This window comes from Trichechus manatus, unplaced genomic scaffold (assembly GCF_000243295.1).
Source record: "Trichechus manatus latirostris isolate Lorelei unplaced genomic scaffold, TriManLat1.0 scaffold00107, whole genome shotgun sequence".
NCBI lineage: Eukaryota > Metazoa > Chordata > Mammalia > Sirenia > Trichechidae > Trichechus > Trichechus manatus.
In genome coordinates this window covers 8333434-8344097 of record NW_004444043.1, presented here as the reverse complement: position 1 = coordinate 8344097, position 10664 = coordinate 8333434, and the positions used below count along the sequence as shown (strand labels likewise).

Below are 10664 nucleotides of genomic sequence, written 5' to 3'. Positions count from 1 at the left end.
CTCTTAACACTAAGGTAGGCAGCTTAAATACTATTAGCTCCATTTTACAAAAGTAGAAACAGGCTCAGAGAAGTTAAATACGTCCTCAAGCTCACACAGTAAAAAGTGATGGAGCTGGTATTCAAACCTAAGGTTATTGTTTGGTTTTGTTTTAATTTTGAAACAAAATTTCAAAAGTTTTACTTCCACAAGCAGTTTAACTAAAAAAGAGTGCCAATCACTGGGCTCCGTTCTGGGGTGGCTAGCTCTGCATACTTGAGAATCTATTACATTCTACCCCTCTGGAATAAGAGTGCCAAATAAAGGGGGATAAAACCTGTCCTTCCCTTGCTTTTCCTTCAAACTGTCAGCTATGACTGGTTCACAGAGTAGTTTTGCAAGCTTGTTTCACTTTGTTTTCAGACAAGGCTTGGGCAGGCAGCCAGTTACTAACTTCTGGTTGCTAGGTGTGGCCTTCTTTCAGATCCTATAAAATCAGAAGCCCAAGACTCCACTTCTAGAGTGAACGGCTCAGAGCACAACCTCTCCAGTTGTTTGGAAGAAGGCAGAAAAAACAGTAAGTCTTGGTTTTCCTTTTAGTTAGTTTTGGTTGTTCTGAACCCTTTTCCCATCACTATGTTAAATGTTACTGCTTCTGTAGACTAGGTGACGAGTTGCATTCAAGCTATTCTGAGAAATCTTTCTGTAAAATGATGTTAGACACTTACATTTTGGAATCCATACGTTGTATTGCTTTGCTATACTGAAGTAAGGAAGACAAATTTTAAAATATGTTAAATTTCCTTAATACTGGCTTATTGTGCTTTTGGTGAGTTACCATGGAAGTGAAGGAAAGAATGTGTTTTCCTCCTAAAAGGAATGAGTTTCCAAAGAGCTGTCCGTGCCTCAAATGGAAATCATGATGGGAGCGGGATGCTTGTGGGGGAGCCAAGAGAACACATGTGGCAGAGGTGGGCTGCAGGGAATTGCTAAAAAATAGCAGGCCTTTCATTATTGATTCTCTTCTTCTGTAAGGGGAACTAAATAGATTCAGACCTCATAGTGGTAATCATGCCCTTAGTAATTACCATTTTGCAATTCGTGTTATATTTGCCTAATGCAGTTTGAATAATAGGGACCACTTATTGCTCATTTTATCTGAAGAGGGTGTGGCCACATTCATTTCCCTGTAGTCTCCACATCATGGGCTTTTAAAGGGCTAGTCTGCAAACACAAGGGAAAAGGAAGTATTTCCTGGGTGGTGTCAGATAAGTCATGCCATAGAAATTCCAGTGGAGCCCTCCACAATTTATTCTATTTAACAGCATCTAGGACTCATTGCTGAATGAGCTAATGGCCATAAAACTCCTTAGAAAAGCACAAAGCAAATTGAAAGTAGAGTTTTTAATGGTGTCAGACATATTTGCAAAAGTGAGGGATTACAAATCATATCCATGTATCTGACTATTGTTCATATAAATGTTCCTTCAAGAATTTTTCTCTTAAACCACTCCGAATGCTAAATGAAATGTCCTGATTTCTCACTTTTTAATGATAGCTAATTAAGACAGATATGCTTTTCCTTGCCATGTTTATGCCTAAAAACATGCAGGAACTTTGGAAAAGCAGTGTTCCCCTCTGTCCCCAGGCTTGTGTTTCGGTAACGGTAAGACAAGGCACACCGCAAATGCTTTAAATGCAGTAAAATACTAGTTTCAAATTCTGGAATGGCCTGTTCCCGGGAAGTAATTTTACCACCCTCGCTCCAGGCTCAGCCACATCTGGCAGATACTAACATCTGACTGATGTGAGAAAATAGTTCATAATAACATTATTGAGGAACCAACTAGAGTTTCATGCTTGTTAAATACTTTTTCAATCAAAAGGCCTGCAAAGGTTGATTTCTGTATATGATGTTAGCTGACTGAGCTGGTTGTTTTTAACCCTCCCTAAACCCATTACTCTCTGACATACATTTAAAATCAGAGCCAAACGAATGGAGTTATTATTTTTCAGCCATTATATATAATCAGTTCTTGGAGTGAACTCTTCCCTCTTTAAAATGGGACAGATTTTTATCAAGAAGATCAGAACAGCTCCAATTTCTATTATGCCTTTCTTCATTATGTTAATTGTCTCCACCTCTGGCCTCTTGAAGTGAAATTTCTGACTGGTGTTTATAATATTACTTCACAGCTATAATGAATCTTGGGTACTACTTATTCCAACATTGTCATTATACAAATGAAGAGCCTCTGGAGAAGTTAAATGTTTTCTTGAGATCATATAGCCAATTAAAGAGAACAAGACTATGACTGAGAACTCCTCAATTCTTGTATGTTGTAGCTGTGGGTGGAAAATGTTTGTTAATTAAGTGTAGATATGTGTAGGGGGTTGGAAATAATGAAGTCATGACTTCCTAAAATATTAGCACTGATACACCATTTAGTCATTCAATAGCACTTATTAATATACTAAATACCAGGCATTTTGCCAAAGACTGGAGGTAGATAATGAATGATATATTAATACTGACTGCATGGAACCCTGCTAGGGGATATAAATAAGTAAATTAAAAAAAGAAAACAAACGATAATGCATGATGATGGAGGCTAGTCTAGGAGTGAGCACAAATCGTTGCCATCAAGTCGATTCCGACTCCTAGTGCCCCTACAGGACAGAGTAGAACTGCCCCACAGAGTTTCCAAGGAGCACCTGGTGGATTCAAACTGCTTACCCTTTGGTTAGCAGCCAAGCTCTTAACCACTATGCCACCAGGGCTCCATAGGAGTACAGGAAGGATGTTTTGGGAGGACACAGAAGATTACCCAACTCAGTGTTGAGGTACCAATGAAGGCTTTCTGGATGATGTTATTAGATTTTTGCTGAATCTTAACTTAGAAGTAGCAATTAATTAGGCAAAGGGATGTGGGTGTAAGGGCAGAAAGAGTATTCTAGGCAAGGCGAACACCCGTTATGCAAATACACAGAAGCAAAACATTCAGGAGGTTACCTCTGAAGATGATCCTTCATAAGCTATGCCATTGTAGAGTCTAATTGCCTAGTCTCATATGGGTGGATGTGGGAGGGACTTGTGAAGTACATATACCAGGGAAACACTGCACAGCCAAAGTATTTTAAAATAAACTCCTTAGGACTGGGCCGAAATTGCCACATTCTCCAACGGCTGGCTGTTAACGATTTGATTCTCAAGTGTGAACTGTTGAAAATAACATGAATCTTGTCACCATCTTTTTGGTTACTAGTTTAAAAGAATATACGCAGACTTTGGAATCAGAAGGCATAAAATTACGCCTTGAATCTTGCCACTCCCTATCTGGAAGTTTGTCTGAAATGATACTTTGTTTTCCTAACTAGAAAACAGGGATGATACGTTGCGCTTTGGAAGTGTTAGTACTTACTTGCTGTTGCTCTCATTGTTGAGTTCTGATGGTGCTAGCTTGCAACCAGGCAAACATGATAGACCACGCAGTTCAGCTTCATCTGTCGAAAATTTTAGAAGTAGCCTTTCGTGAGACCAACACAGATGCAAGCTGAGACTAAACAAAAAGAAGAAAAAGGGAGCTTATTCTTTTGACATAATTTCAGACCTTCAGAAAAGTTGCAAGCATATTACACAGAATTACCATGTACATGTTACCTCTATTCCCCCAATGTTTATGTTTTACATTTACTGTATCATTCATCCTCTCTTTTTCTCTCTCTCTGTATTTATTTATTTTCTTTAACATTTGATGGAAAGTTGCAGATATGATGTCTCTTTGCCTCTAAATACCTCCATCTGTGTATCCAAAAAACTGAGGAAATCCTCGTACACAACCACCAAAAAAAAAAAAAAAACCCATTGCCATTGAGTTGATTCCAACTCATAGTGACCATTGAGGACAGAGTAGAATTGCCCCATCAAATTTCCAAGGCTGTAAATCTTTCCGGAAGCAGACTGCCACAGCTTTCTCCTGCTGAGCGGCTGGTAGGTTGGAACCTCTGACCTTCCAGTTAGCAGCTGAGCGCTTAAACCATTGTACCAGCGGGGCTCCTCTACACAACCACAGTACGATTATAAAAATCAGGAAGTTAGGGTAGATACAGTAAGTCTTAGTGTTTTCAAATTGTCTAGTTCGTGCAATTGCTAATTTACTATTTCTGTAATATGTTTATCTTAGGGCTTAGTTAGGGGTGATTCCTCTCTATCTGACCTCTTGGGTATACTCTTTATGAGTAATTACCTTCTTTAAATCCTTGCTGCATAAAATGAAGAGGACTCTCTTAGGGCATATATATATATAAAATATGCTAATCTCTAGAAAGCTACACATTGATTCACCAGTAACCTGAGATTGATAGGCAGTGCATATTCAAAAAAAAAAAAAAAATCACTTATTTGAAAAAATGTGGAATATTGATAATTTCTGTATAGGTCAACCTATATATAAAAGGTCAGTTTCATCCTCAAATTAGATAATGTTAAGCACTGACATAAACTTGGTTTTGCAGTTTACTGGTAACTAAATAATACTGAGTCAAAATAAGAGAATCAAATGGACTCTTAAATACCTAGTGCAAGCTTTAAATATTGCAATTCAAAAAAAGAAAACTTTTGTGAACTCAGAGGGCTATTTGTCTTTTACTGACCATACAATTCTATTTTCTAGACCAGATCATTCTCTGAATAGTAGTATTATCTGACGTTTGTATAATGGGTGGCAGTCTACAAAAGACTTCTGCATGCATTATTTGATTTATAGTAAAGCAAGCGCTACCTTCAAGTTGGTGAATGGGTTTTATCAAATGCCAAAGATTGGTTTTCATACAGAGTGTAGATGTTGATAGTTTAGCAATAAAATTTGGCCAAAATATTGTTCCTGTGTATTTGTAAAGTGTGTCACAACTACTGAGAGTTGTACATGTTAACACTCGCGCTTGGCTTTGGGCCCTTAACTAGCAGTCTGTGATAAGATCTGTTTCTATTAGAGCAGTTTCTGACATCCTGCCATGATCTTTGTGTCTTTAAACTTTGCTAAGAGCTACTGGCCATTCTTTGGCTTGGGATTCCATTTTCTTCTAATTGCTTTCCTGAGAAAGTTGCCATTCTAGCACTTTGACTTTCCATACCATGCTCATAGGCCATCCAAATTAGCTCAGACTAAAATCTAAGAACTCAGAAGATACGTCGCAAGGTATGTCTCCTCTATGGACTACTCTGATGTATCAAAGAAATTTCTCACTCCCCTTATTTTTGTTATTTTGTGATATATAACTAATATAGCAATATCGTTATTTTCCTACACTTTCTCAAGTTTTTTTTCAAGAAATTGATCTATTATGCAAGTCAATTTTTTAGAAGTGGAAAAAGCTAATGGAGTAAAGTTTTTGTAAAGTTTTCATTCGTAATATTTTGTAAAACTTTAATTATTAATCGTATACCTGATAATATCCTCAGTCTGTGCTTTGGTTTCTTTTGTAGTTGGTCTTTTTTAATTGAGAAGAGTGTAGTTACTGGAAAACTTATGTCTATAACTGATGGAAAAGTACTTTGCTAAGTGGCAAATCATATCCCTCAATTTGAGGATGCAGCTTTACTCAGGGCATGGATGAGATGATAGAAATGAAAATTCAGCATCCTTCAGACTTTGCCAGGACTGCTGTGAGGTTTTGCTGTGCCAGTTAAGCTGTTGGTTAAGCGGTTGGAACGTGAAACTTGACGTGGCAGCAGCCATTGTACCTGGTTATGGCTGGAACGGGAAATAGAACCTCATGCAAAATTGTACGTCATGGCTTTGACTTCAGGAAATAGCTTTAAATTTATTTTAGATATTATTTCCCTCATGTATTTAATCTCATTACTTGGAGCTGCAGTCATGTTTTAGCAGGTTCGGATTCAAGTACTTTGCCTGAGCATGCTGTTAAGGAGTCAGGTTATGAGTTTTACTCATCATGAGTCATTTAGCTTCACATCAGAAATTTAAAGTAGCCACAGGTTGTCCTTCCAACCTCTCTCGCTTGTATCTATGATAATAGCCTCTAGCGGGGTATGCCCAGAAGGTATGGAGAGTTAGATCAGTGTAGATCTTGAGAATGGGCTCTTGAAAACACTTTCCCAGATAAAAATGTTCACTAATGACTTTTTCAGTGGACAAAACAGAGAATACCTTCATTTTAAACATACTCAAAGTTTAAAAACATTCATGGTTCATTACATAAATGTATTGCCAAACCAAGATAAGGATGCAAGCGATTTCCTTTAAGACAGAGTTTGCTAAAAGAGGACATGCATGTTGCAACAACTTCACTCTAATGCTTCCTGTTAGAGCAAAGAATCTGGTATAGAGTAATTTTGTTCTGGGTTTGTGTGTGTGTGTGTGTGTGTTTTGGGTGAGAAAACATATACAATTAGTATTTAGACACTTCAAATAGTAAGATATGTGAGTATAGCAATTATTTCAAGTACTAATTTTATACCAAGGAATAGAAAATGAAACAGAATTAATAGAGATTCAATAAGAACTATACTGAGTTATCGTTTTATGGATAGTATTTTGAGTTTGAATCCACTTCTGTTTTTTTTATGGATTTGACCTTACAAATGCAAACATTATGCTTTCTCTATAGCCACTGTTCTTGTTCAGGCCCTAATTAATCTTACATTAATCTTAGATTCTCTAATGGCCTACTTAATGGTCTCCAGGCTTCTATCTTGCCTACCTCTCAGCCATACTCTGTGCTATAAGCAGAAATAATCTTTCTGAAATAGAAATGAAATCTTGCTTAAAATGCATTAATATTTTCCCAAAGATTTGGGAGATACATGTACACCTCTTTGTTAGGGCTCCTGACAAAGTTATTTGTTCTGCAAACTTCTTGCAGTTTTTAGAACCTGACAAGCTTTGCTGTTTTGTTCATTCCAATTTTCTGCCGGGTTAACCATGCCTCATGTCAAGAGAGGCTTCGATCAGCTCCAGCCTCCTCTAGGTAGTTTCCTCAGCCCTTGTGTGTGGTCCCACGGAGAGCAAGGGATGAAGCTTTAATTGTTTCTGTACCTCAGTGCTGGGCATATAATGAAAACCTGTTGCCCTCAAGTGGATTCTGACTCATAGTGACCCTATAGGACAGAGTAAAACGGCCCCATAGGGTTTCCAAGGAGCGCCTGGTGGATTCGAACTGCTGACCTTTTGAAGTGAGCTCTTAACCACTGAGCGGCAGGGGCTCCAGGCATACAACGTGTGCACTAAAAATTCGGAATGGAGTGGATCACCAGCTCCTCCCTCCAGTTTATATGCTTACACGTAGCAACCAGCTGACCCCTAGGGGTTAAGACTGACCCCTAGGGGTTAAGACTGAATGGAGGCTATGGGTTTTGGTTAGAGGGTAGGATCTTCCTTTAACAAAACAAAACAAAAACATAAGAACCACCACCAACAAAAACAAACAAAAAAACAAACCTTGCTTCTAGCATTTCATGATATCCCTAAAAGTCATCTTGGAAAGTAAAGACAAGGCTGCTCTAAATGCTGGGTGGTGTGTCTGTAAAAGGAGCCTTGGTGGTGCAGTGCTTAAGTGCTCGGCGGCTAATTGAAAGGCCAGCTGCCCCCAGCCGCTCCACTGGAGAAAGATGTGGCAGTCTGCTTCCTTAAAGATTTACAGCCTTGGAAACCCTATGGGGCAGTCCTACTCTGTCCTATAAGGTCTCTGTGAGTCGCAGTTGACTTGATGGCAACAGGTATCTGTAAAAAGCACATGTGTGTAATGGGTTTGTGTTTTGTTAAATCATTTACCTTTTTTTTTTCCCAGATACTTCTTCAACCATGGCAATGGTATCAGAGTTCCTCAAGCAGGCCTGGTTTATTGACAATGAAGAGCAGGAATACGTTGTAAGTAAAGGGACAATAAAATAACTTAGTTACAATATTAAAGTAGAAACTAATATTGTGTGAACGGACGTTAATGTATGTCTCTCTCATCCACAGAAAACTGTGAAAGGATCCAAAGGCGGCCCTGGGTCAGCAGTGAGCCCCTACCCCGGCTTCAATCCATCCTCAGATGTTGCTGCCTTGCACAAAGCAATAACAGTTAGAGGTGATGAAGACAGGCCCTCCAGGACATCACAATGGATATTGAAATGAGTGTTGAAAAACATACATTTGCAGTGGGAAAAATCTTTCCTTTTGAAGTTAAATGATTTCTTTCTCAAATGAAGATGTATTTGGGGATGTATTTAGGGATATTCTTACCAGTGCATTTTTAGCAGAAGCTCAATGTTGAATTCAACATCTCTGCTCACATTTAGTGTTTGAAGTAGGACCAAAATCTGCAACCCAAGGCCAGGAACAATTGCCTCTTCCTTTCTCAGTCAAATGAATGAAATGGCATTATAATTAGTTCTCTGACATTTTGTGTAGCAAGTGATTTTCTAGGCTGATATAATTTATATTTCTTTGTGTGTTAAACACTTAAGTTGGAGCATCTTTCAGTATCAATATCGATTTTTCCTAGAAATTGTCATTCTCATAACATAATTTCAAGAATAAGGGCAAAGTAATTTGTTGAGACAAATTTATATTTAATTAGTTATTTTTTTTAATGATAGCCTGGAAAACGTTATAAAGCCACAAAAACTAGTTTGAAAAAATAGTTAAAGGAATAACCAATTAATCCTGGTCATGATAGACATGAATAGTTCATATTTAATAAACTACATTTGTGTATAGTTTACATTCAGAAACTGCATTTTCAATTTTTCTTTGAGCAAGTGCATGATGCGCTTGTAGGTAAATATTCAGAGGGGAAAAAATACGATTGGAAAGACCATTCAGGCAGAAGAATAACTTGATAATGAATCACTGTAAACCAATCACTGATGATGAAGCAATTTGCTTTTCAAAGCCGGTTGTTAGTTGCCTTTGAGAGCAGCTGATCCACAGCTACCTGATGTATAACAGACAAAATGTTGCCTAGTCCTGAGCCATCTTCGTTATCTTTGGTATGTTTGAGTCCGTTGTTGCAGGTACTCTATTTTGAATGCGTTCCAACCGAGGAGGCTCATCTTCCAAAAATATATAGGATAGTATTCTGTTATGATCTCTTACATTTTCATTGGCTAACCTTTGCAAGTGGATCAGCAGATCTTTCTTCCCAGTCAATCTTAGTCTGAAAGCCCTGTTGAAATCTGTCACCATGGCTGACACCGGCTGGTTTTGAAATGCCCTGAACATAGCTCCCAGCATCATAGCAACACATACAAGCCACCATAATACACCAAATTCTCTGATGGCCTTTTGCTTTTTATTTCCAGGTGTGGATGAAGCAACCATCATTGACATTTTAACTAAGAGAAACAATGCACAACGCCAGCAAATCAAAGCAGCATACCTCCAGGAAAAAGGAAAGGTAAGCTATGGTGGTGAAGATAGCTAGTTCATTTTAGTAATATTCATGCTTAAACATAGATCCTGAAGTACAGTTACTTAGTCTTTGAATCTCTGCCCACTATTTTCCTATTGTACCTAAGACTGGGATTTCAGTAATAATCCCCTATGCTGCAACTGAATCAATCCTAGTGAGTTTACTGACTATTAATAAATTATTTGTCTTGGTGTAAAGTTCTTTGACAGTTTGGTGTTCTGTATAAGAGACAAGTTTTTAATTTGGACACAACAAACATCAAGGTTAGTTGGCAATAAGGAATAAATTCTGATTCGAATATGTCTTCTGCTAACAAACTGAACTATTTAATTCGTAATGTGAAATGTAGACCATAATTCTACTTTAAATATAAGTTTTACATCTTTCCCAATATATATGGGTTATTGTTTTTTAAGGAGTACAGTTAGAAAACGATATAATGTTAATGTCTAATTATATTGCTTACTTGAGCTGTGCAAACCTCAAATATTAGAAAAATTATTAATACTTAATTTTAAAAGTATTCTTACTACTGTTTTCATCTGTATGTGTACATGCCCCCCTACATTTTCAGCTTTGTGATTGCTTCCCTGACTAAAGACTTAAGAATTCGTTCCTAAAAGAAGTTATCGATGCATTCAGTGAATTCCATTCTAATCATTCTAGCTCTAAGAGATTAACATAGAATTCTTAATTATCTGATACAATTTTGTATATGAAGTAAACGGGCTCTAACAGATGGTTGGGTTTAGGGATCAGCAGGAAAATTACCTTAAGGTCAGGGAACAACATGTTGCCATATAACCTAGCCATTTCTTATTAGAAGCCCTGACTTAATTTACTCTTTATAGCCCCTGGATGAAGCTCTGAAGAAGGCCCTCAAAGGCCATGTCGAGGAAGTTGCTTTGGCTCTGTTAAAAACTCCAGCCCAGTTTGATGCTGATGAACTCCGTGGTGCCATGAAGGTAAACCGCCTGATTTAAGCAAAACCTCTTTCCTCAAGACAATGTGTAGTTCAAGTCTGTTTACGCCTGCTGCTGTATTCTCAACATCGTGTTGAGTGTCTGTCAATCAGTGGGAATCGATGAATGAATGAATGAACAAATAAATAAATGTTGGCACAAAGGACTGTGCTGCTGTCCACCCTCCTGGTGATGTCACTGTATGAGTCATATATCTGCATTTTTTATACCTTTACCTAAAATGGTAGCTATAAACTAATTTTGTTTTAGAGCAATAGAATAAAGTTTATTTTAATTATTAAA

The 10664-nt window shown here is 37.7% G+C and overlaps 1 protein-coding gene across 1 annotated transcript; it reads left to right on the top strand.

Annotated features, from left to right (window-relative positions):
• Positions 1-413: 413 nt before the first annotated feature.
• LOC101354955 (annexin A1) lies at positions 414-10397 on the top strand. The gene is made up of 5 exons (XM_012557528.2): positions 414-556; positions 7789-7868; positions 7965-8073; positions 9290-9384; positions 10251-10397. Exons 2-5 carry the CDS (start codon positions 7803-7805, stop codon positions 10380-10382), a joined length of 402 nt encoding a protein of 133 aa, XP_012412982.1. The 5' UTR covers positions 414-556; positions 7789-7802; the 3' UTR covers positions 10383-10397.
• The last annotated feature ends 267 nt before the right edge of the window (positions 10398-10664 follow it).

What these genes read in the sequence shown, in the direction of transcription:
- LOC101354955 (XM_012557528.2), top strand. Translation starts at nt 7,803, where the DNA reads ATGGCAATGGTATCAGAGTTCCTCAAGCAGGCCTGGTTTATTGACAAT. An exon ending in ATGAAGAGCAGGAATACGTT is followed by an intron (nt 7,869 to 7,964) that starts GTAAGTAAAGGG and finishes TCTCATCCACAG; the next exon opens with AAAACTGTGAAAGGATCCAA. An exon ending in CAAAGCAATAACAGTTAGAG is followed by an intron (nt 8,074 to 9,289) that starts GTGATGAAGACA and finishes TTTTATTTCCAG; the next exon opens with GTGTGGATGAAGCAACCATC.